Source organism: Solanum stenotomum, chromosome 7, assembly GCF_019186545.1.
Source record: "Solanum stenotomum isolate F172 chromosome 7, ASM1918654v1, whole genome shotgun sequence".
Taxonomy (NCBI): Eukaryota; Viridiplantae; Streptophyta; class Magnoliopsida; order Solanales; family Solanaceae; genus Solanum; species Solanum stenotomum.
In genome coordinates this window covers 8,436,998-8,464,236 of record NC_064288.1, presented here as the reverse complement: position 1 = coordinate 8,464,236, position 27,239 = coordinate 8,436,998, and the positions used below count along the sequence as shown (strand labels likewise).

The following is a 27,239-nucleotide window of genomic DNA, read 5'->3' as shown; positions in this document are numbered from 1 at the left end:
CCCCCCTTCCCGTATACTACGCCGCTATACTATACCCCTCATAAACTATACCCCCTTATATTATACGCCCCCTATACTATACCCCCGGTATACTATAACCCCCTATATTATACGCCCCCTATACTATACCCCCCATACTATACCCCCCTCGTATACTATACCCCTTATACTATACTCCCCCATACTATACCCCCCTATACTATACCCCCTTATACTATACCCCTCTTAAAATATAATCGATGTCTTGTAATGATGCAAATGTTATTGTATCCTCTAAATATGAGTGTTTGCATGCTTATTAAGAAATAAAATGAGTAAAAGTGATTCGGAAAATGTAGTAATTAGGGATGTATAAAACCAAACCAAACCACAAACCGACTCAAATTGAAAAAAAAAATCCGACTAGTGGTTTGGTATTGGAAAAAAAAACCCGACTATATTTGGGTTGGTTTGATTTTAACTAAAAAAAATCAACCCGAGACCAAACCAACCTGACATTGTATATATAATTTTAAAATTTTATTTTATAAATAAAATTGTTTACTTTGATATAATTTCTAAATATTTCTTATACTTTTTCATAATTTTTATCTTTTAATATATTATTTCAAGTTTGAAACTTAGAATTCTAAATGATCCAATAAAGGTTATAATCCACGGATGTTGTTAATTATAATAAAACTTAAATCAAAATCAAATTAATACTAATGCAAAAAGAAAACCAATTCAACACTAAGAATAACAATAATATTGAATATTCTTTAATTTTACATTGGTTTAGACAATTAAAATACATAATCTAATTTTAATTTCCTTTAATATTTAGTCATGTAACTAATACTTATTAAGCTTATTTTAGCATGATGATTTACTACTTTTAAATTATGATAATTTTCATTATGACTTGTTAATTTACAATATTTGTTTTACGCGATTTCATTATTATTCTTTTGTTGGATATTTTAGTGTCATTAATCATGTCATATTTTGTGTTATTTTCTTAAGAAACACCTTAGATTGTTGTATTTTGGTAGGACTAAAGAAATATTTGAAGTACAAGTAAATTATATGTTTGTATGAATGCTTTATCGGAAAAACCCAAAAAAACCCAAAAATCCGAAAAAACCCAAGGTTGAAAAATCCGAGTTTTATTGGTTTGGTTTGGTTTATAAATTTTAAAACTCGACACAAATGGTTTGATTTGATATTTGAAAATCCCAAACCAACCCGGTCATGTACCCCTTAGTGTAGGTTCATGAATCTATTTATTTATTTATTTGAAGAACTCAAATTGGAAATCAACTTCTAAAGTCTGAATAGTATTATTAGAACCGTCGGTTACATACTTATCAATTAAGCATGGAATGTGTTAGTTGTAGCATAATAACAACATGCTAAATGTTAGATTACCATACATAGTTAGTGTTTGGCCATATTTTTAAATATTTTTTAAAAAATAGATTTGAAATTGCAACTAAGATAATTAGCTTTAGAGTTTCATATAATAGACTACAGCACAAACCAAATAAAAATAAGAGTTAGCTTAATCTTTTTGTAAGTCGTTAAACTTGGCTTTTTTTAGTGAACAAATATTACGAAAATTGAGGTTCGGTAAATAAGACATTATCGTTGAAGTTTTTTATTGGCTATATCATGTTTTTTCAAGAAAAAATTTAATTGGGCAGGTTATAACTGCCTTGAAGTTATATCAATTTCAAGAGTGTGTTTAATGAGGAGAAGAGGTAAATAGAATTAGTTGGAGTCATAAATAAACATGGATATATGCAGGAGGGGACATCAGATTCACGTGAACCCATGCTTCCCTCTCGAAATCCTAAATATACCTCAATAAAATAGATGTTTTTTTTCCTCCTAAAATATATAAATTTGAGGTGAGTTTTAAGATTTTAAAAGAACTCAATAATTATATTTGGCTCTAAAAACATGTTTTTTTTTTTCTAATTAAACAAATTCTATGGTCAACAAATTTTGCCAAAAAATACTTGTAATATCTATGGTCACCTTCTTCCTACCCAAGTAAACATAATTTTTCCATTTCAAGTGGGGTTCATGAATGCAAACTCAAATTTGTTTTTGGTAAACCAACGGAGCATATCAGCCCAAACCCACATGTGAAAGGGCAACCACTCTTGACCTTTTCAATAATAACATAATAATTGAGCAACATGATATTTTTAAAGCTAGCTTGATTCTTTAATTCTCCACCACTCCATTTTCTTTTTATTTCATAACTATTCATATCTTCTAATTTTATATTATAAAAAATAATATCAAGATATATTTTTTCTATATAATAAGGCCACATAACTATTTCCCAATTTGTCCATAAGGTTTTCAAGAACTTTTGTGTTTGAGGTACATTTCTCTTTCTTCTTCTTGTGCTTGGTTCTTTTCCTTTTGAGTTTTGTTAGTTTATGCCTAAATCTTTTTAACTTTGTTATAATATCAGAAAGATGGAATCTTTTTGTCTCTTGAATCAAGAAAATGCTGCTATTTTTTTTTTACTTTGTTATAACATCATGAAGATTGAATCTTTTTGTCTCTTGAATCAAGAAATTCAAGAAAATGCTGCCAATTTTTTTTTAACTTTGTTATAATATCAGAAAGATTGAATCTTTTTGTTTTTGAATCAAGAAAATGCTGCTAAATATTTTTAACTTTGTTATAATATCATAAAGATTGAATCTTTTTGTCTCTTGAATCAAGAAAATGTTGCTAAATCTTTTAACTTTGTTATAATATCAGAAAGATTGAATTATTTTGTATCTTGAATCAAGAAAAATCAAGAAAATGCTTCTGAATCTTTTTAACTTTGTTTAATATCATAAAGTTTGAATCTTTTTGTCTTTTGAATCAAGAAAATGCTGCTAAATCTTTTTAACCTTGTTATTATGTCAGAAAGTTTGAATCTTGTTGTCTCTTGAATCAAGAAAATGTTGCTAAGGAGTTCTTCAACACCACTTCTTGGATCTTTACACTCAGAGAGTCCCAACAGTCATCACCATCATCATCAGTCTGATTTAACCCCAAATCACACACCCAATTCCATTCACCATAGTTATAGCAAACTCTCATGTAGCCATGGTGGATATCAGAATTTCAATAGAAGTTTATACCCTTCTAACTCTCCAATCTCTCCTTCATTTTCTGAGATCAGCAATGGCAACAAATTCCCATCTCATGGTTTTAGAAGAGCTCAATCTGAAGGGAACTTGGAAGGATTAGTAAAAGTTTCAACTGATGAAGTAGTTGATGAATTTACCCTCTCTAAACCAACCAAGACGTTTTCACGTAAACCCCCAAAATCATTCTTGGAAACCATTCCATCTTTCTCCATTCACAATTCAAGGGAGCTTCATTCAGACGACGATGACAGTGATGAGGGAGATGACTTTGATTGCATCAGTGGACAGTACAGTTTGGGAATGAATGCTGTAAAAGGGGAAATGAGTTATGTGAGTCGAAATTCGAAGATAGAAATAGTTGAAGGCAGAGAAGAGATGTTCCTAGCAAGAGGACTTGGGGTTGCTGATATTGGTTGCTCTGATGATGGTGGTTGTGGCATAGGAGGTGGAGGAGGCGGTATTTATCGCCCAGTAGCGTTCGATAGGGATGGTGGTGACAGCCAGGGACTACATATAGAAGAGCATTACAAAAACATGATAGAAGAGAATCCTGGCAATTCCTTATTCTTGAGGAATTATGCCAACTTTTTATACAAAGTGAGTCTTGTCTTCTGTCCCTTCTCTTGTTTTGCTTATTCACAGTCATTGACAATAGCTAATTTTGCTTTTCTTTCGTGTTGGAGCAGACAAAGAAAGATCTTAAAGGGGCAGAGGAATACTACTCAAGAGCTATTTTAGCAGATCCAAGTGATGGTGAAGTTCTTTCACAATATGCTAAGCTTATATGGGAGCTTCACCGTGATACAGATAGAGCCACGAGCTATTTCGAAAGAGCAGTCCAAGCAGCCTCTAGTGACAGGTTTGCTTCTCACCCACCAGCAAGAATACACTGTCTTATCAAAATTCAAGAACAGCTTGTTATTCACTTTACAAAACTGACTGATTTATCTTTTTTGATGTGTTAACAGTCACATACATGCTGCTTATGCTAATTTCCTCTGGGAGATAGAAGATGAGGAAGATGAGAATGATGAAACGCAAACGCAACCAATGGTGCATACTGTAGCCACGGCTTCTATAACTGTTTGACTTGAAAGTACATTATCTTTTGTTGAAATATTTGCAGCAGAGTTAGTAGAAGCGTAGCAAGCAATTAGGAAGAACCTGTAATTTAGCATATAGTTAGTAATAAAACTGATGCACAGGACTTCTCTTTTTCTCATACTTCTATGATTGAATGACTAACCCTTAAATAACAATGAATTGCCAGTGTAAACAATGGTGCATACCATAGACACTACCTCTATAACTGCTTGACTTGAAAGTACATCATTCATTCAAATATTCGGAACAAAGATGGTGGAAGCTTCACAAGCAATTAGGAAGAACCTATAATTAGCATCTTAGGTAGTAATAAAACTGATGCACGCGACTTCTCTTCCTACTGTTGTGATTGTCCTAGTAACCCATGAACGGCAAAACAGGCAGTCAGTGAACCATTTTCAAGTTATCCAAGGGTAATTGTAATTGTAATTGTTTCAATCAATGAACTAAGCAAGCAAGAACATAGACCAACTTATAATCTTTTAAGGCTAGGATAAAAAGATATAAGTAAGGCAATTGGAAGTTGAAGCACTATTGCTTATTAACCTTCTTTGCTCAATGTAGACTTAGTTTCCAACTAACTGTGCTGTTGATGCCTAAGAACAGGGAAAGAGAAAGCATGTTACTTATACAGTGGCTGAGATAACAAAGTAAATGTCTGAAATATGAGATTATGTCAATAATTCACGGACCTGCAATTACAACTATTACTCTAGGCAACTAATTGCATCAGGAAACATTTCAAAATGGTTCCAATTTCTAATATCCACTGATAGCAAGTAACACACCTATAATCATACATGATCGTCGATATTCATGTGACCAGAGATATATCATACATGGACCTTACAAAGTGTGATTGTACTAGAAAGCAAGACAGCATGAAGATATAATGAACAATCTGTTGAGTATCAACCAGTACAGAAGGGAAACACTAAGATAAGAGCAACTTTTTTTTTGATAACCGAGAAATCCTTGAGGGCTAGTGGTGCATGGTTCGGAACTTGGTGGATAATGGGCCTGCCTTGCTACTCATTTTCTGTTCAAAACTGTGGACTTTTCTTCTTTCTTTTGGGGTTTGGTGGTGGTGGGNTTGGGGAGGGAAGAAAATTCATGTTGTCACTTAGAATGTCCAAGAAAAATCTTGAGAGCAAGGTAGAAGAACACTTCAATTAGTCTAGGATTCAATGCATCAAAGAAATATTAGCTAAAGTTAGAAACTAGCAAGGAATAAAGGTGGAAACAAGACAATGACCTTGGAAAATTCCATTACTACTACAGGTCATCCGTCATTCATATGCATTTTCATTGAGTACTCTCCTACTGGTAGGTGAGTCTAGAACTTTGACTCTTCATGTAAAATTTGACATGTTCTCTTTGATCTACTGTCAAGTGCCAAACTTTCTCCATAAGGATGTTGATTTAGCAAGTTGGACAGTCAATATATTGATAACTGTAGGAGAATGTTAAGTGCATGTTGAATCTGTGTCTATACTAGTATGTTGCTGTTACAGAGTATCTATGTTTCACCCAGACGCTTGGGAGTTTCGTATTAGATAAATTACTGATGTGGATCAAAGTCATCAAAAGATTTGAAATTCATTCACTTTAAGAAAAAGAAATTTATTTACTCATAGATAAAGAGACAAAACCATGTCAAAGCTTTTACTCTTGTATTTGTGAAGCCTGTTTTTAAAATGCTTTTCATGACTCATGAGCCGAGACAGCCTCTCTACCTCACACAAGGTAGGGGTAAGGTCTGTATACATTCCACCCACCCTAGACCCCACTTGTGGGATCACACCGGGTATGTTGTTGTTGTTGTTGTCATAAATTGCAAATAGGGTGGAGGTGGTAACTATAGAAGCATAACTAAGTTTTTAAAGTCTCTCCAACAGAATCTTCTGCAGCAGGTTCCAGCTCTTGCATAGCTTCCCACACATCATTGGGCAAAGCAGATTATTCCTCAGAACGAGTCTTCGATTCACTGCACTTGAAACTTTCACCTGTCACCCAAGATGCAAAATCTCTGAATCTTCATAGTAACTAGCAACGTTCTACTATCTTCAAGTTCTGACATGCTTTCCTCCAGCTTACCTTTTACCATAGCAAATAGCACATAGTGAAGGCACAGTGGCAGTTGCTCTTATAAACCAGCCAATACAACACATGCCCATGTCATCATATACAATTTTACCTTTCCAATATTGGACAGTCATACCAATTACATGTGTATGCCTTACAATTTGATGTCAATGTTGATTTCTAACTCATAATACTGATTGTACTTTAGAGATCTCATATATGTACAAGTATGACTCGAAAACTTGTGTTTGTGCATGAAATAAAGGAGTCTGCAAATACTTCAAGGTGTTCTAAACTCAGACTGAAGCACTGAATGGATTTGACTACAAGCTTCAATTGCATCTGTATTGCTTCTAATAAAGGATGCCATCCAGTTGAATCAACCTTCACAGATACTTGTGAAAGACACTTTGACAATTATAGTTAAATGTAATAATCTGAAATTTTATGCAATATGAAGAGACTACAGTTACAATCTCATATTTCAATAGCAAAAAGAGGATGTGTCCTTTTGGTGGGATAATTGGAACAACAAAGGTGCCTTAGCTAGCAGATATAAAAAGATTCTTGTCTCCGGTTTCATCGTGCATAAATGATTTGCTCCCTCCTAATCTAGCTACCTACATCCAAACCATCAACATTTCCACTGAGAATGAAGATCACCCTATCTCGACAGCTGATCCATCAAGTTCTTTTTCTACCAAACCTGCCTGGAATGCTCTGAGTACTCATAGAATCACTGCTCTTACTCACACCAAGATCTGTCATAGCAAGATGACCTTTAAGATCTCATTTCATGTCTTGAGACTTCTCAAGGATAAGCTGGCCACTGATGTTGATCTCACCAGGTTTAAGGTCCATGAACCTTCTAGATTCTGTTGTTGTAATAATGGTTCTATTGAAATCAATGATCACCTTTTTAATGAGGTAGAAATGTCCAAGAGAGTGCGGAGATTCCTTGTAAAAAACTCCCTAAATATTAGAGCTAAATTCATGACCTGGTGGCTCATCAAGCCTCAAAATCAAGTACATGAAATCATTCTTCAATATCTCCCTAGTTTTATTACTTGGGAAATCTGGAAATTCAGGTGCTCTTGTAAATATGATGGCATCAGGTTTACTACTAACAGAGTGATAGATCAAATCATCATGCTGATGCAGAGGACTCTTGCAGCTCAATTTACCACCCTAAACTTTTTCCCAATATCTTTCGTGTTGTGGAAAGAATCAAATCTCAATTAGCTGTCATTCCAGTGAGTTGGAAATGTCCTGATATTGGGAAATATAAACTTAGTGTTGATGGTTATTGCAAAGGGAATCCAACAAGTGTTGGGGAAGGAGGAATTTTGAGAGACCAAAATGGGCATATGATCATGGCTTTCACATCTTACCTTGGGGAATGCTCTAACAACTACACAGAGATTCAAGCCATAAAGATTGAATTGAAGTGGTGCTTGGATAATGGTTTCAGAAATCTGATTCTCTGCTACTATTCATATGATCAATGGCAACATATCTACCTCGTGGATTTTAAAAGACGAGATCAAGAGTATTCAAGCCATGAAAGCAGAGGGTCATATTCAATTTAGTCATATCTTCAAAGAAGGGAAAATAACTGCTGATCTCATAGCCAATCTTGCGGAGTTTAAAAAGTCCAATTCTTTCTTCACAACAGCTATCAACTTGCCTATGCAAATTACATCCACTTCGAAGAATGAAGAAAAAGGAGGGCAAATTGTAGAATAAGAACGAGGAAAAACACTTTTCATCTTTGAGCCTGACTCAGGAGTTATATCTCCATCTTGTATATTGCTTAGGTCAAATTGTATTTGAACTTATTTGTATGTAGAGGGTAGGCTCCAGCCCTCTTCTTGAACTCCTTTTGACTTATCAAATCTTAGTATACTTCTTGTGTCCTGCTGACTTTGTCATCACTCTGGCATAGCATAAAGGTGCCATTTAACTTGGCCTTAGCTAGCATATGTCAACTTTGGATGTGCACAAGTAGACACTTAAACTTGTATAAAGTTGAACAAGTAGACATACATCCTACGTGACATAATACATGTAGGACACCATGTAGGACTGCAAATTGTCATGTAGGATGTCACGTAGGACGTATATATGTCTGTTTGTTCAATTATATACAAGTTTAAGTGTTTATTTGTGCACACCAAAGTTGGAGGGCATAGATGTTAGTTGAAGTCAAGTTAAAGGGCACTTTTATGTATTATGTGGACTGTAAGTGGTTATTTCATATAAATCATCATCCCGATGGTCTGTTGACATGTATAAATTTTCTCAATCATATGACCTAGAAGACGAACCAAAATTGTTACTTTGAGTCATTTGTTGGTCAATATCATTCACAACTATATTTTCATGCTCATAGACCATAAATATTTCATCGATCCTTTGGTATTCTCACAAATAATTAAGTAACACGGTACACTTGTGTGTCAATAGCATAATGGTTCATGCCTTGTTTCATTTGTGTGCAATTACACATTTTCAGCGCATTAATTCCGTGCTAAAATCAAACATATTGGAAGTAGTGATTATCAAACATACATCACCAATTTTGTCCTTTTTTTTATATTAAATTGCTTTAAACATTTTCATATGTTGCCGAAAGAGAAGTTTTTTTTATTATGAAAAAACAAAAAAATATTACTCCCTCCGTTCTTATTTATATTCACCAAATCAATTCCTACTTTAACACTTATAAGAAATTTTATGTTGGTGAGAATAATAAATTTTAAAAAGTAATGATGTGATTATAAATTTTATGTCACGATCCAAAAATGGATGTGATGGCACATGTCCTTTCCCACCAAGACAAGTTAGCCTCAACCTAACAAACGCGAAAGTAACACGGAAAATAGTAAAAACAAGAATAAGATAAAGTGAAAAACATAGTCTNTTTTTTATTATGAAAAAACAAAAAAATATTACTCCCTCCGTTCTTATTTATATTCACCAAATCAATTCCTACTTTAACACTTACAAGAAATTTTATGTTGGTGAGAATAATAAATTTTAAAAAGTAATGATGTGATTATAAATTTTATATCACGACCCAAAAATGGATGTGATGGCACATGTCCTTTCCCACCAAGACAAGTCAGCCTCAACCCAACAAACGCGAAAGTAAAACGGAAAATAGTAAAAACAAGAACAAGATAAAGCGAAAAACATAGTCTTCTACCCCAAATCTGGTTGTCATGTGTACAAGCCATTAAATACATAAGTGCGGAATTAAGAAATAAATACAAGTCTCAATCTTTGTTTCTTAAGTAGAACAAAGTGTAAGAAAAGGAAAAAAGGGCCCACCGAATGACAAACTGCTACCTCCTCAAATCCTGACGAGCCTCGAGAACAGTAGAAGGAGAGAGAGATCACACGGTTGGGCTCGGAACCTACACAAGTGTAGAAGCAAGGAAGAGTATCAACAACACGGTATCCAATAAGCAACCTATTAAACAAAGCAACTAGATAGAAATTGAATACCCTTTACACTCCAACCGAACCTCCTCAAACTACAACCTGCACAGAAATCATCCCAACCTAGCAATTCTACAATACACGGCTCACAGACCCAATATTCACAGTTCAATCTTCATAAATCAACAATCAAAAAATCAAATAAGTCAATCTCAATGACAAGTAGTTCAGTTATACATAACAAGCACATCAATTACAATTCACAAGTAATCACGCATAAACATCAAGTGTATCAAGTCACAATGATCATCACAAGCCGAAACCATTTTCCATCGACTTATAAAACTAACCGGCAAAATCATCGGCATCATAACACTCGCCGGCAAAGACTTCGGCATAATAACACTCACCGGCAAAGACCTTAGCATAATAACACTTGCCGGCAAAAAGCTTAGTATAATAACACTTGCCGGCAAAGACCTCATCATAATAACACTCGTTGGCAAAGACCTCGGCATAATAACACTCATCTCATGTCTCATCACGATGTCCATAATCAATGCATACATGCTATATCATACCACATGGAAGAGACAACAAATCATACAATTCAAGTCCACATTCATGTTATCAAGTACTTCATCAATTCATCAACAAGGGTTACAACAAGGCAATTCACATCATCATGTTCAACACATAGCCTTTTTTCATTTCAACCCCTTTTTACTCATTTAGATATTGTAATTGGACAATTTAAACCCTTCACCTCATTCCCATTACTCCTAACACAAAAGAAGCATACAAATTCAAACTAGAATACAAGGTTTAGGAAGCCATTTGTCTTAACTATCAATCAACACCCACTTCAATAGTTGAGTCTTCCCCTTCTGAATCACTTCAGAAGCTACACAATCTATAAATAAGCAAGTATTTACAATTACTTTCCTGAAACAACGATGCCCACAACCATTCCCTTGAAAGGTGGGTCAATCAACACAAAATTCAATTCTAAAAATAAGGTTTGAATCCGAAATTAACACTTGAAAACATTGCTCAAGACTTTAGGAACTCATTAGGGAAAATCATTTTGAAAAAAGACTTGAAATCGATTCACAAACTTCATTTTAGTAAATTTTTGGGCTCTTAAAGAAAATTTCCAAATTTCTCATTTCAAAAGCTTGATTTGAACACATAATCCATAAATAATAATGGGTAATTGAAGATTTAGAATTAAGAATCGTTACCCAAAAGATTTTACTCGAAAACCTAATCCAAATCGCCTCTCCAAATAATAACTTTTTTCTCATTGTCTTTTCTCCCTCAGAATCTAGACTAGTTAATCTAATAATACTCTTTTAGATTAGTTTAAGCCAAGTAAGAATTCTAAGCAAACTACATATGATTAATTTAGAGTCCAAGTTATTTTTTAATACTCTTTTTGTTATTTTTATTTAAATATTAATAATATGTGAAAATACTTAATAATATTTCTAAAAATAAACTGACATTGTAATTTTATTGTCCACTGTTAGTGGATACTAGTTAATCTCTTATTTATAAGGAAAAATTACATAAATACATGACTTAAATTATCATAATCTCTTAAATTCTTTACTATTTTAAAAAATTACAAAAATTGTCTCTCAGATACATCTCTATCCCCTCTCAGATACATCCATCTCCTCTCAGATACATCTATCGCCTCTCGAATACATCCATATCCCCTCTCAAATACATCCCTCCCATTAAGTAATGTATCATTTGCAATGTATTGGACAACCAAAGAATGTATATGAGGATAATCAAATATCTGAGATTTTTGTAATTGAGAAAACTTCAGGAATAAGATATGATTAGTCCCCAAATGTATGAGATTTCTGTTATACATTAATTGGACTGTATTCATCTAATAAATTAGTATTTTTATGAGTATTTATAATTTTGTATTAGTTTACATTCATCCCTATTCACCTAACAAATTTGTATACATTTTTCCATTATTATCTGGTTTTTATTCACCTATGAGATTAAGAAAATCTCCATACCTTAAAATTTTATATACATTTATTTTTGTTATATATTAGTATAATAGGTCATATATAATACGTGGAATGATCCGAAACACCCTTGTACTTGACTTCGTTTGTAAGTTGGACCCTTATACTTACGTCTTTGCCGACTGAATCCTTAAAATTCACCAAACCATAATATTTTAAACACCTCTAACCATTGACCGAACACATGCGACATTAATATTACTGACTTGAAATGATGCATGATTCCACACATTTTAAAGCAAGTAAGTAAAATATTTTATATGAAAAAACATTAATTTTTTGAAAAAAAAAATAAAAGAAGAAAAACACCCAAAAAGGGGAAGAAGATGAAGTCATCTTCATGCAAGCCAGCCCGCCAGTGCCGCCACCCCCCGTCCCCAACTCACTCAACTCAAACCAAATTTGTTTCTTCCCATTCCACTCGTTTCCTTCTTCTTTAGACCCACTCATCATTCCCCCTCTTTTCTTAATGCCCTTCACACTACCCCACCTCCAAATACTTTTTCAAAATTAATTTCGTTTGCTACAAATCAGCACCACAATCCTTTCCGTTTTGCTACATTTTCACTGAGATTTCGTGTGTATTTTTTTTTTATGATAATGGGTATTGAAAAATGAAAAAGTTCATTGATAGACTTGATGAAGCTTCAAGAATCACAAATGAGTTTTGTGAATTTATGAAATAAATTCAAAATTGTAATGTAGATTTGTTGGGTTTGTATTTATGAACCAATAGTGTGAAATTCAAGTCAAATAGGTAAGAATTTCATCAATTTAACATGAATTTTGTACTGAAAATGAAGAAAATAATGTTAAAAAATTTCAGAATATGCAAATTATGTCTTTTATAGGATGAGAAAGGGGTTTAAAATATTGTGTTTCCATTTAAAGGTTCAGTTGACAAAGTCTTAAGTATAAGGGTCCAACTTACAGATAGAACCAAGTACAAGGGTCTCCTAGGTCATTCTGCCTACATAACAATATGTAGAATGAGTTCTACACAAATTGTTAGAGCTATCAATATGGGCTAGCTCACTTCATCCAAACTAACACATACATGTTTTAAAATTTGACGGGTCAAATCGGGCTGACCCATATTTTGTGGGCCAGAAAACGGGCAAACCCACAAATACGTGGGCTAAGGGTTGTGCTGGGCCAACCCACTTTTTTTAAAAGTATAAACTACATATTTAGACATACTTAAGTATTATATATAAATATTTTACCTATAGTTTAAAAATATTACTCATAATACCACTTTTTAATAATTATACCATATATTTAAACAATTAAATCAGATACACAAATCCCTTAAATATGGTATTGAATAATTATCTTAAAATTTAAATTCCTTACGTAAAGGTGCTTTAACAATTCAACCTCCTTCAGCCTCCTTCACCAACAATATCTCTCCCCCCACCCCCACCCCTTACCGGATTCCACCCTCAATTAGAAAAAGAACTTCGGGAATGGCAAATTAAAACTTTGCTGCTTCATATAACCGCATTATGAATGTAATGTTGTGCACTATATGCTTGCTTAGAGTGTGATTATAGCTTTGGTATAACATTTTAGAAGGCAAAGAGGCAACCACCCTTCTAAACAAGAATTTTCTATACTTCTTCTTTGTTCTCTACTTTTTAGGCATTTCTTCTTCTCTGCAATTCTTCCAATTACTTGTTTCAGTTCAATTTACATTAAATACTTCCTCCTTACTCCGACGAGTCGTCAGACGCCGATGAAACCATGCGCAAGTTTTTACATTATTTGTTTTTTTTGTTTCTCAACTATTTTAATGGTAGCTTGTTCACAAAATCAGATGATTCTTGTTAAAGGTTAATTCAAATTAATAAATCGTGTATCACGCCTTTAAAAATTGATGGATACATATATCTCGTCATTAATGATTCAAGTTGATGAAGAAGATGAAGAGGTTAATCCAAATTAATAAATCATGTATCTCGGCTTGGATACATGTATCTCGTCATTAATGATTCAAGTTGTTGAAGAAGATGAAAATGTTAATTCAAATTAATAAATCGTGTATCTCAACTTTAAAAACTGTTGGATACATGTATCTCGCCATTAATGATTCAAGCCGATGAAGAAGATGAAGAGTTTAATAGCAAAATTAATTAGCTTTATGATTTCGTTATTTTAGGATCATTTGTTAGAGATGATACTCAAGATCATATAAATTTGTTGAGTTGTTAATTAGTTAGCAATTAATCTTTTAATTAATGAAATAAGTTACAACCCCTTTAATTCAAATTAATAAATCGTGTAATGGTTGGATACATGTATCTCGCCATCAATGATACATGTATCTCGAGGCCAAAATATGGTATAAAAAGTAATATTACAAACTATTGAGAATCCTAGTAATTGGGATCTAAAGTAGTGAGATTTATGTATCATAAATAAAATAGGACAAATTATAGAAATCACATACTTTAAAGGCAAATTACAATTTATCCCTTAAAAGTTTATAATTACAGAAATCCCTCAAATGGATATAATAATATAAGCGTTGATACATTAATCTGATGCGCGAGATACATTAATCGTTAAGTAAGATACATTACATTTTATACATGATACACTAATCTGATGTACATTTTATACATGATACACTAATTTGATACGCGAGATACAATAATATAAGTGCTGATACATTAATCTGATGCACGAGATATACTAATTTGATGCGCGAAAATGAGGAATTTTGGAAATTTGTAAAACTTATAGGGGATAATGGTAATAAGTAAACTAAAAGGTGGGATTTCTGTAATTTTTCCAATAAAATAACCTAATTGTTTTAAATCAAATTACAATTTAAAATATTTATCATAAATATCGACAAGACAATATTTTATGGTTAGTGTTACTAAATTAATCAAATCCACAAATAAAATAATCTTTATAATATTTATTAAGTTTGATTTCAAGTGAAAGTATAAAAGCTAAATAGAAATATTAACCTAATTATTTTCTAGTGATCATAATAAAACACAAAAAATATGACAATATTCCATAGGCTACGGCCTACGTAGTGATTCCCTAGAAATTTTAGGGAATTTTTATTTTATAGAGTACATATTTTATAAACATAATTTGTATTTAAATTTTAATATTTAAAATTTTAAATAGATTTTGAGTTTGGACTCTTGTTATTCTTAATACTCTATTTTATATTTATTTTTAATTAATTTTTATTTAGCCCACAGACCGGCTTTATTCATATTTCTCAAGCCCCACAATTCAACAAACTTATTCAGGCTGGGCAAACAAACCTTTTTCGTAAATGAGCTCCAAAAATCTTAGCACAACCCTATCCAATGACCAGACCAGCCTAACCGGTCGAGCCCAAATTAACGACTCTATAAATTATGATATATTGTAGAGTAAATTTTAGGAATATCAAACATAATAATCATATTAATGCTCTATAGCTATAATTTTGATAATTGTGCTCCATAGCTATAGTTTGGTTTGCTATGGAATCCCTGATTTGTACAATTCGCGAATTAAGTTGTATATTTTTTCGTATCAATTTGTATATACGAACGAACAAGCTTGTATAATTCAATTTGTGGGCAGATCGAACAATGAAATTGTATTATATTTGTTAAATAGTTTATACGTTCAGGTGTAATTATATGAATTGATTAGTTCTATATCGATTCCTTTTTATTATGAACAATTGGATTATTCGTATATGGAACATTTTAGTTTTCTGTAGTTTTGTATGCATATATATTACAGGTTCGTTTGCATCTCTGAAAATTGTGTTTGTATATTTACGTGAATTTGTATATATATATATATATGTTTTCTTTGTTATACTTTGTCATTTTTATTATTAACAATTGGATGATTCACATATGGAACATTTTAGTTTTTTCTAAATTTGTATATATATACATTACATGTTCGTTTGTAATTCTGAAGACGTTTTAGTTTTTCCAAATTACACCAGTCTTCGTATCATAGTGAGGATATTAAGCCAATGTTGGTTTACTTTAGAAAAATTGCATAACACCATGAGGTGTCGACAGAAAACCATCTCGATTATGTTGTTTCGACAAATTGTTGTTTATTGTCCGGACTCACCTAATAAATTGTATAGATTTATTTATATAGATTAACTGGTATCCATTAATAGTGGACAGTAAAATTACACAGTCAATTTATTTTTAGAAATGTTACTAAGTATTTTCGCAGATTATTAATGTTTAAATGAAAATAACTAAAAGAGTATTATAAGGTAACTTGAACTCTAAATTTCTTAGCTATGAGGTTTGTTTAGGATTCTTACTTGGCTTAAATTAATCTAAAAGAGTATTATTTAAATACATACCACACATTTGTATTATTATACATTGGACTGTATTCATCTAATAAATTAGTATTTGTACAAGTATCTTTATAATTTTGCATTAGTTTATATTCACCCCTTAGTTGGCTAATTAATGCCAATTAATTGAGGTCTTCTTTTTTGGCTAATTGATCAAAATTAGAAAGACTACAAAATCATACAAATAAGTAAGCAATCAAACGAAAAAATCGCTAATCAGGAGGAGAAATAAGAAAAAATAGGATTCTTATAAATTATAATAATTGTAGAAATTTCCATTAACATTAGGGTTGTGATCCTTCATCATACAAGCAAGGCTGACTTATTGCCTAAATGTCTCATTCAAAAAATACTCTGTTTGATTGGTTATAATCAAGCATCCAAGATAAGTATTCTCTCCAAAACATGGTCGCAAGCGTGGTTGACTCTTCCCTACTTGGAATTCATTGTAAGTTGTTGGGAAGGCTGGGAAGGTCATACAAAGAAAGTGGACACAATCATGGAGAGGTATGGGAAGGGTAAAATTCCTATAGAAAAGTTTGAATTAATAGAGTTTTTTGCTAATTCTTCCCAACTTTCTCCTCTGGTTGATAAGTGGCTTTTCATTGCACTTCAGAATGGTGTAAAAGAACTTGTACTTCACTTTACATCATACCCGGTGCCTATTTTTGTTGGGTTTTAAAGGTGTGAATAGGAAATGAAGGGTTGTGACTCTCCTGAAGAGTTGTAACTATGCCGAAGGGTTGTGACGTTTATGAAAGGTTGTGTCCTTTCTAAAGGGTTCTGATCGTTTGAAAGGTTATGTCTTTCCAAAAGTGTTGTGACCTTTCTGAAAGGTTGTCTTCTTTCCAAAGGGTTGTGACATTTACCCTTTGTTGGCTATAAATAGAGAGGCTTTCTCTCATTTTTCATCATCGAATTCTTCCCTTCTTTTGCATACATTTTTTACAAAACAAAATCGATCGATCGTGTCTGTGTGTGTGATTCATTGCTGTCATTTTAAGTTCATTGAAATTATCGAAGTTTGAGGTACCGCTACTTCTTTAATGGTTAATCCATTTTATCTTGGGAGAAATTAATCTGTAACCTCGGGTGCTTGTGGGGATTAAATTTCTTAAGCACACACAGTGGGTTCTGTGGACTCGGATAGTTCTTTGTGTTTTTCTTTTCATCTTTTATTATTTCTGGTTTGCTAATCTGAATACAGAAGATAACAAGCTTAAGAAATTTAAATTGATGGTATTTTCTGTGGTAAGGAAATTACTTTTATTTTCGGTATTCTTTTTGTTGAAAAGAAAAAGAAGAAAAAGAAAATTATTTTATCACATGATAAAAGAGATTTGGGATGAATTAGTACTACTTTAATATGTTCGAGTATATTTTTTGTAGTAAGTTTTCCTTGGATGGGTAAGATTATTTTTATTTTCTTCCCAAGTGCATTCAAGCATTGCACCCCTTCAGTTTTCTTTTCAATGAGAAAAGCTATTTTGTGTATAAAGGCTAAGATGAGCACTTTAATTTTTTCCCTATATTCATGGTTTTATATAACTATGAGAAGAAGTAAATGAACAAATGTTGTCTCCTAACAATATTTGAACATGCGTTTAGTTTCTTGTTGAAATTAAATGTCTTCTTAAGGAAAATAGGAATATGATGGAAACTGAGAAAAGGAAAAAAAAAATTAGCAAGAAAAGTGACTTGCATGGAATTATTGCTGACAGATAAAATATGATTCAATGAGAGTAAAAATCAGGTTCTATCTTTATTTCCCTTGATTTTTTTTTCTATCCTTTATAAGTTATGAAATTTATTTCATAAATGTTAGGATAGATAGTCATTATGTGATGATCTCAGAATATATCTTTNAACAATATTTGAACATGCGTTTAGTTTCTTGTTGAAATTAAATGTCTTCTTAAGGAAAATAGGAATATGATGGAAACTGAGAAAAGGAAAAAAAAAATTAGCAAGAAAAGTGACTTGCATGGAATTATTGCTGACAGATAAAATATGATTCAATGAGAGTAAAAATCAGGTTCTATCTTTATTTCCCTTGATTTTTTTTTCTATCCTTTATAAGTTATGAAATTTATTTCATAAATGTTAGGATAGATAGTCATTATGTGATGATCTCAGAATATATCTTTATAATATGTATTCTGTTTAGAGGAGGAATATTTTTTTTTGTAGTTTTCTACTCCATGTGAAATTTGATTGTGTTTGACTTTTGGAGATTATTTTTTTTACTCCTTTGGTTTGAAGAATATAAGAACTTCACGAACAAATCAGATTGTGCATTGGTTCGAAGAATGTAGAAACTTCACCAATTTGTTAAATACTTTGTTTTGAATTAATATTCTGACTTGAAGAGTACAAAATCTTCGTCAGGAATATTAAGGCTAAATGATTGAAAAAGATAAAATCTTCATCGTTAGCTCGAAATAGTGTTGTATTTGAGGTTTCTGGAGATTAAAACCTTTTTGGTTTACTACTCTGTCTGAATGTGAAACTGATTAGAAGAATATTAAAACTTCATCAGAATTCAAGGTTCATTTTGTTAACGATTAGACGAATATAAAAACTTCATCGTTAAACTAAAAACAAGTTGTATAAAGATTGAATCTTTATTGTTATTATTCTAAATACTAAGTGGTTTGTCTAGTTGTGACAAAACGAGAAAAAAAACACTAGTGACATAAAATTAGTGATTTTTGTGCCTGCAATGGGTGTTTATATGGATTAAATCTCAAAAAGAAGGTTTCGTGTTGCCAATGTGTAAGCATGGAAAAAATATGTGGAAATAATTTCAAATACTTGAAAAATATTTTTGAGAACATATTTAAAATGTGGGGGGTTCTTTACTTGTGATAAAGACAAAATTAGACTTACTATCTAATTTAAATTTGAAAGTACAAGAGATGAAATTTAATGACATTCTTGTATTATATTAGACCCATTAAATTCTTGGAGTATATTTGATATTGTGGACATTGAGTCTCTCTTGACTAGTATATGATATGACTAGTATAAAACCACAAAACTATATTACTCGTTCAAAAGAATTGTATTCTTTGATGAAAAAGTTTCACTTAAAATATTGTGATTTTTCATGAAAAGATATGTCTATTAAAATATTTTTTTTTTGTATAGACATGAACATTGGTGAAAAGTGATCTGTTATATTTGTGTTGTAAAACAAATATTTGGGTCATATTGTCCTTATTGGACCGATGAGACTATGATCATGGGTAATTCTATAATAAATTGAATGTTATGGAAAAGTCCTTCTGAAAAGGACATATGGCAAGGTGTTGACTCTAAAACAATGTCTGTATTTGAGAAAGTTATAAAAAGTAAAGAACAAAATATTTGTGGAAAAAGGTTACCTCACAGAAGGTCTTTCCAAACTTAGTATTTTTGTTTGTTCTTACTTGCTTGAATCAAATTGTTTGTGACATAAATGCTTGGGACATGTCAATTACAAAACCTTCCAAAAACTGATCAACTGAGAAGTTTTGCCTAACTTATAGTGCAATAAATCAAAATGTCAAGTATGTGTTGTTGAAAGGAAGTTTAATACCTTAGAATTGATTTACACTGACATTTGTGATATGAAGTCAACAACATCTCGTGATGGGAAAAAGTGTTTCATAAATTTTATTGACAATTGCACTAGATATTGTTATGTTTATTTGCTGAATGGTAAGGATGAAGCAATAGAAACATATAGGCAATATAAAAGTGAAGTTGAAAATCAGTTGGATAAAAGATTGTCATGATTAGAAGTGGTAGATGTGGAGAATATGAATCTTCTTTTGCAGAAATATATTTGGAAAATGGAATCATCCATCAAATTACTGCACATTCTCACCTCAATCTAATGAAATTGTTGATAGAAAAAAACTGAACTTTGAAGGAAATGTTGAATGTCCTATTTATAAGTTCAGGTTTACCACAAAATTTGTAGGGGGGGGGGGGGTGCTATCATTATAGCAAAAGAGAACAACAAAAAGTTTGTCTATTCAGAAAGAGAGAAACAAAAAGTTTTGTTGTTAGTCAATGGAGTAACAAATTTTTTAAAAAAACTTTTGTTTGTTAAGAAAGGGAGCAACAGAAAGTTGTGTTTGTTCAGAGTTTGTTGTATCCTAATAGAGAATTGTTTGTCATCCCTTAAATTTTATACAAGCAATAACTCTTGAAATATTGTGATCAAACAATTTCCAATACAGTCTATTTCATATGAGAAATGGAAATGAGGGAACTATTCCCAAACGGGTCAAAATAGGACCTAAGACTTTGGTTGTATGTTCATTGGATAAGCTACAAATGGTAAAGCATGTCGATTTATGGTTCATAAGTCTGAACCGTTGGATAGTCAAGTGAAGGGTCTAAACGACCTTGGAAATAACCAAAGGAGAATGTACTTAATAAAGAGATTCAGAGGCATAGTAAATGTCAATGGACAAATTACTTCTTCCGGGTTTGATTTTGTAACATTTCTTCTTGAAAATGAGTCCATATAGTCGAAAAAGATATGTCTTTTGTGGACTCATCCTTTTTGGAAAGAGGTTGTCAATAGTAAGATAGATTCAATCTTGAGCAACCATACTTGAGAGTTGGTTGATCTTCCTCCAAGAAATAAACTTTTGGGTTCAAAGTGAATCTACAAAAGGAAAAGAAAGTTGATGAAACTATTGACAAATACAAAGACAGACTTGTTGTCATAGGCTTTAGACAGTAAGAAAGCCTTGTTTGACAGATAATAGCACTAACTAGGATTGCATCAATTCAGATGTTAATTGCGCTAATTGCGAAATATGGCCTTCAAATTCGTCAAAATGGATGTGAAAACATTTTTTTAAATGGAAAATTGGAGGAAGAAATTTACTTGGAACAATCCGAGGGTTTGTGGTTCCTGGTAAAGAAAATAAAGTCTGTAAACTTGTTAAGTCACTTTGTGGACTAAAAATAAGCTCCCAAATAATGGCATGCGAAGTTTGACCAAACTATGTTGACAAATGAATTCAAGATTAATGAATGTGATAAATGTTTTTACATTAAAGACACTCCAAATCACAAGGTCATTGTTTGTTTTTATGTTGATGACATGTTGATCATCAAAAGAGACATTTCTGATGTAAATGCTACTAAGCATATGCTAGAAAGTAACTTCGATATGAAAGACATTAAAGTTACTGATGTGATTGAGAAGGTACTTGACAAGTTCAAGTATTTGGATTTCAATATTGTCAAGACTCCAATAAATATGAGTTTTGTACTTCAAAAGAATTGTCACGCCTCGAGCCTACACCCTGGGCGGGACCGGCACCCGGAGACCATTTCTGGCCCCAAGCGAACCCTTGGCCTGGCTTTCTTAACTCAGCGGAAACCTCAACAGAATAACTCAATGCAATGCAACATTTCAAAACAACTTAACTTATAAAATATGGCCATAAAGGCAACTCGAAGCTCAAAATAGAATATTTACATATATATGTAGATGAGAGACTCAAAACTAACTGACTGACGGTCTGTCTATGAAGCCTCTAAAAAATACTGAGATGGATGTTAGGACAGACCCCGCAACATCCCAATAAAAACAAAGAACACCAAAATAATCGAGTCCTCCGGAAAGCAAGGAGGCTCACCACTAATTCTGGAGTGCTCAGCTGGATCAACGACGTGCAGGATGCTGATCTGGGGTACCTGAAGCTGCATCATCAAACGATGCAGGCCAACTGGCATCAGTACATGGAATGTACGAGTATGCGAGCTGGAAAACTAAGCAACAAAGGCTAGAAGGAAAAATCTGGAAGAAACTGAATAGCTTACCTGGCTCAACTCAACTCAACTTGACTGACTTCTTTCAATATAAGGCAATTTTAAAACAAGTGCGATATAAGGAAAGACTGTTTAAAACATGCTATAAACTCTGTATGTATACAAAGATACAATAAGCCTGAAATGTATATAGAAATACAATGAACTGATGTATAAAAAAAAAAAATACAATAATCTCTGCATATGAAAATATAATAACTGCTGTGGGAGTTTCTCTAACCGACAACCATCACATAAGAGCTATAGTGATGATACAGCGATCGACCTCACGCTGCCAGAGCATCTTATACCCGGCCAAAGGTGTAAGACCTGAACTGCCTAATGGATCCACTAGTCTGATCTGAAAAGGATTCATCTAGAAAGCATGATCCTTTTCTACCCATGGTGGCTAACATGGTTCTATGGGGGCTGTGGGTTCATTGAACGCTCCCCCAATTCGGTGCTCGATACTACTCCCAAAAACGTACTGGCTCTTATGTTTTTAAAACATATTTATTCCTGCTGATATGAGATAATTACTCAAATACTAGCCCGAAGGCTCCTTTGGAAATCTCAGTTTCCAACCTTGTCTAAATGTAAAAACATTTATTTAAAACTTCTTTGGGAATACATAGTTCCCTAATAACTTTGAGAAAAGAACTCAACTTTAAACTCATGACTTAACTTGAAACTGAGACTCTTACTCGACTTGAAGCTCTATACTCTTTTACTTGACTTCTGACTATCTTTCCTTGAATCGGAAATTATGAATTCAAGGTATTCGATCACATGTTGAGGAGGGATCCTTGAACACTTAGACGTACTTAGGAGTGTCGGAAACTACTATAAAACATAGGTATAATACTTTGGAACTTGCATGAGAAAGTGAGAAAAGAAACGGGAAAACTTGGCTGAGACTTCAGGTTTCTGGTGACACAGGTGGAACCTACGGACGCCATCGACGGACCGTAGATGGACTTACGGTCCGTCCTGCAGGTCCGTAGATCGCGTCAGAAACTTCCCCAGAATTCATTTTTAAAAAAAATGACTAAGTGTTGACCTACGGTCCGGACTTACGGTCCGTAGGTCAGGTTATGGACCGTAGGTTGTGCCCGTAGATCAATGCCCAAGAACCCATCTTCTGTCCCGATTGACGGTTGACCAGTACGGACCGTCAATCGATCTACGGTCCGTAGGTCACGTCCGTAGATCGGGATCGACAGCCAAAACTTTCTGGGAATTGATGGTGATTCAACTTCAAAAGGGTCACAACTCTTAGAATCATAAATTCCCTCAATCATACAATAGGTTTCAACTTAAATACACAACCTAATCATGTCTCACAACGAACAATAACTTCAACAACACCACCAACAACATCAACAACAACTAACAATTTCAACACTTCAACAACAATTCCAATCTTTTCTCAAATCATAGAATAAACTTAGTGTGTGGGAGGGAAAGGATCAACCCACACGAAAACTCACATACCTTGATAGGGATCACCCCTGACGAAAATCCACAATGATCTTGTTGATCTCCTCTTTCTTCTCTTCTTCTCCTTCTTCTCTTCTTCAATCTCAAGAACCCTAACTCTTTTTCTTTCAAAATGGGGCAAAATGGTCCAAAGATCAGCCTAATACAACATTATGAGCTCAAAAGAAATAATTTGTGAAAGGACCAAAATGCCCTTAAATTTCCGGATGGATTTCCCTTCCAACTGCCCAACTTCTACAGGGCATAACTCTCTCATACGAACTCGGAATTGAGCAAACTCAGTGGTGTTGGAAAGATTGTTCCAAGGGCTTCGCAACCATAACTGGAACTACTCCTAAATCATCCTGACCTAGGAGTTACGACTACTCAAAGTTGGCCAAAACTCACTGATTTCCACACTTAGCCAAATTTCCAGATTCGTCATTTTTCCAAAAATGACTATTTCCAAATTTCAAGCTCCTTCTAAGCCACTTAAATTGTCGGATGTTACAAGAATGAAGGCAAAAATGACTCACAATTGTATTATGCTAGAGTATTGAGAAGTATGATATATATCATAAAGTAAACGCGATCAAATATAGCATGTGCTATTAGTAAATTGAGTCGGTTCACGAGTAATCTCAATTAAACTTATTGGATGACAATGAAAAGAGTTTTGGAGTATTTAAAACATACTTAAAAACTATTTGCTTTGCATTATAACTAATATTCAACAGTATTGGAAGAATATAGTGATGCAAATTGAATCACCAGGTTAAATGAAGTAAAATCCACGAGTGGATTTGTATTTACTCCTGGTGGAGGAGCAGTCTCTTGGAAATCTTCCAAACAAAAATGTATTGCTTGCTCTACTATGAAATTTGAGTTTATCACTCTAGATAAGGCCAGTGAAGAAGTTGAATGACTCCAAAATTTCTTGACAGATTTTTGACCCAAACCTTTTAGCTCCAGTATGCATACACTGTGAGAATTAATTTGCAATAGGTAGGGCATGGAGCATGATGTATAACGGAAAGTCTCGTCATTTATGACGTAGACATAATATCGTTAGAGAACTACTCTCTAGTGAAATTATCATAATTGACTATGTAAAGTCAAAGGTTAATGTGTCAGATCCACTTATAAAAGGCCTAACTACAGAGGGAGTTGATAGATTATCAAAGGGAATGGGACTATGGCCGAGAACAAGTCATTGTGGTGGTAACTCTACCTAGAAGACTGGAGATCCCAAGATATAGGTTCAAGGAGATCAAACAAAGTCATTGATGACGGTTCAACATTGTCAAAATATTTTTTATGGTCCATTCTCATGATAAGACAATGTTCAGTAACAAGGATAAATGCATCAGGACTTTTTAATGGTTTCTAAGTTTGATATAGGGTATATCAAATGGTGTATCTACGGGATAACACATTTAGAAATCACCTATGTAAGTGTGAAATGTAAGCCGCTTCAAGGAGAATCCGGTAAAGCCAGTTCTCTACGCATTTATAAACCAAGACGTGTTCAAGGCTGAAACGAACAAAACAATGAGAACCAAAAACAGTTCAAGGGTTGATTGTGTGACTTATGTTGTCTAGGTATACACCAAAGCTCGACGGTTCAAAGATATTAAATCTACCGATTGACCGAGTATATCCGATATATGTTCACTATGGAAAGTTCAAAGGGAAATCCACTTATCCAGAGGCAATCAATTCTTAATTACGAATCACACAATTTTTCATGCATATGTTTTAATAATAGCCATTTCCTATTCATGTGGGGGATTGTTGGGTTTTAAAGGTGGGTTTTAAAGGTATGAACAGGAAATGAAGGGTTGTGACTCTCCTGAAGAGTTGTAACTATGTCGAAGGGTTGTGACCTTTATGAAAGGTTGTGTCCTTTCTAAAGGGATCTGACCGTTTGAAAGGTTATGTCTTTTCCAAAGGGTTGTGACCTTTCTGAAAGGTTGTCTTCTTTCCAAAGGGTTGTGACATTTACCCTTTGTTGGCTATAAATAGAGAGGCTTTCTCTCATTTTTCATCATCGAATTCTTCCCTTCTTTTGCATACATTTCTTACAAAACAAAATCGATCGATTGTGTCTGTGTGTGTGATTCGTTGATGTCATTTTGAGCTCATTGAAATTATCAAAGTTTGAGGTACCGCTACTTCTTTAATGGTTAATCCGTTTTATCTTGGGAGGAATTAATCTGCAACCTCGGGTGCTTGAGGGGATTAAATTTCTTAAGGACACACAGTGGGTTCTGTGGACTTGGATAGTTCTTTGTGTTTTTCTTTTCATCTTTTATTATTTCTGATTTGCTAATCTGAATACAGGAGATAACAATTTTAACAATCTTGGCAGCAAAATCATTAAGAGAATTGGTTCTGCACAATTGTACTCTTATGCCTGTTTCATTATCTAGTGGGGTTGTGAATTGCAATTCTTTGAGAAAGATTTCTCTATCTAATGTAACATTAGACGAAACATGCTTCAGACTCTACTTAATAGTTGTCTCTTGATTGTCTCTTTCATCGTTGAGAATTGTTCGGGGATGAAAGTTCTAAAGATCAAGTCGGATTCCCTGAAGGTCTTGAAGATTATACAATATTACAAAATATGTGACATTGATGCTCCAAATTTAGTATCCCTTGACTATACAGGGAGTGAAATTCCTGAACTTAACATTGCAAGAGAGTCAAGCCAATTGAAGAACTCAAAAATCTTCCTTAATGGTGTCCTCTCCAGTTTAAATACGACATGGTTTTGTAAGTTGAGGAAGTTTCTATCAAATCTGTCCTCTTGATCTGAAGTTAGCCTTTGTTTATTCAAATGCGATGAGATCAACATGACAGATTTGCAAATGGACCACATAGGTTCTACTGGATGGGTGGACGTTTTAAATCTCAATATGCTACTGATGAATCAAATTATAGAGTGCCCAACTTTTCTGGATGCGTTGCTATGGAGTTGTCATCCTAGGAGACTCAACTTAATCTCATTTGATATTGAAATAGTTACACGTTTAATTGAAATAGTTACACGTTTAACTAAATCTTCCACATGTGTCCAGTGATCTTCAAATAGCTGATGCATTTACAAAATCCATGGCACGGCAACGCCATCAGTTTCTAGTAGGCAAATTGATGCTTCTTGATCCACCAACATCAATTTGAGGGGGGATGTTAGCATGATGGACAACTAAATGATTGTATATATTAATGTAATTATATAGTGATATAAATTAGCATGATCATATACATTTGTTGTAGAATCAAAGGAATAAATATTGTGATAGAATAGCCGATTTGGAGGGATAGCAAGGCGGATTTAGAGGGATTGAATAACAGTTTTGTAGAGATAGAATAAATGATCTTTAGGGATAGGAATGACGGATCTTTAGGGATGTGTAATCTTTATTTTCTCTATATAATTGAAAGACTCACTTTGAGAGGCATTCAACAGAAAATTGACAAGCGACACTTTATGTGCTACTCACTCGGGGATCCAATTTTAATTGTCATGTTGCGCTTTTCAAAAGTTAATTTGACTAATTTTCAAAGTTAAATTAGGTTACATTAATTAAATATTTTAAACAAAAAAATTAGATATTCAAAAGGGTAAATCACATAAATATCCAATATTAAAAAAATATTTACCATCTATGGCAATATAAATTTTCTAACTAAATATGACCTTTTTTTTTACTTTAAAAATTGTACTGTCTATCTTTCTTCGCT

The 27,239-nt window shown here is 33.2% G+C and overlaps 1 protein-coding gene and 1 pseudogene across 1 annotated transcript; both read left to right on the top strand.

The window, feature by feature from the left end:
• Positions 1-2,251: 2,251 nt before the first annotated feature.
• Positions 2,252-4,402, top strand: LOC125870165 (uncharacterized). Its single transcript, XM_049550512.1, has 4 exons — positions 2,252-2,376; positions 2,920-3,743; positions 3,833-4,005; positions 4,115-4,402. The coding sequence occupies exons 2-4, from the start codon at positions 2,955-2,957 to the stop codon at positions 4,233-4,235; spliced, it is 1,083 nt and encodes a 360-aa protein (XP_049406469.1). The 5' UTR covers positions 2,252-2,376; positions 2,920-2,954; the 3' UTR covers positions 4,236-4,402.
• A 1,098-nt stretch (positions 4,403-5,500) lies between these two features.
• On the top strand, positions 5,501-26,575 carry LOC125869617 (uncharacterized; annotated as a pseudogene).
• The last annotated feature ends 664 nt before the right edge of the window (positions 26,576-27,239 follow it).

What these genes read in the sequence shown, in the direction of transcription:
- LOC125870165 (XM_049550512.1), top strand. Translation starts at nt 2,955, where the DNA reads ATGTTGCTAAGGAGTTCTTCAACACCACTTCTTGGATCTTTACACTCA. An exon ending in ATGCCAACTTTTTATACAAA is followed by an intron (nt 3,744 to 3,832) that starts GTGAGTCTTGTC and finishes GTGTTGGAGCAG; the next exon opens with ACAAAGAAAGATCTTAAAGG. An exon ending in CAAGCAGCCTCTAGTGACAG is followed by an intron (nt 4,006 to 4,114) that starts GTTTGCTTCTCA and finishes ATGTGTTAACAG; the next exon opens with TCACATACATGCTGCTTATG.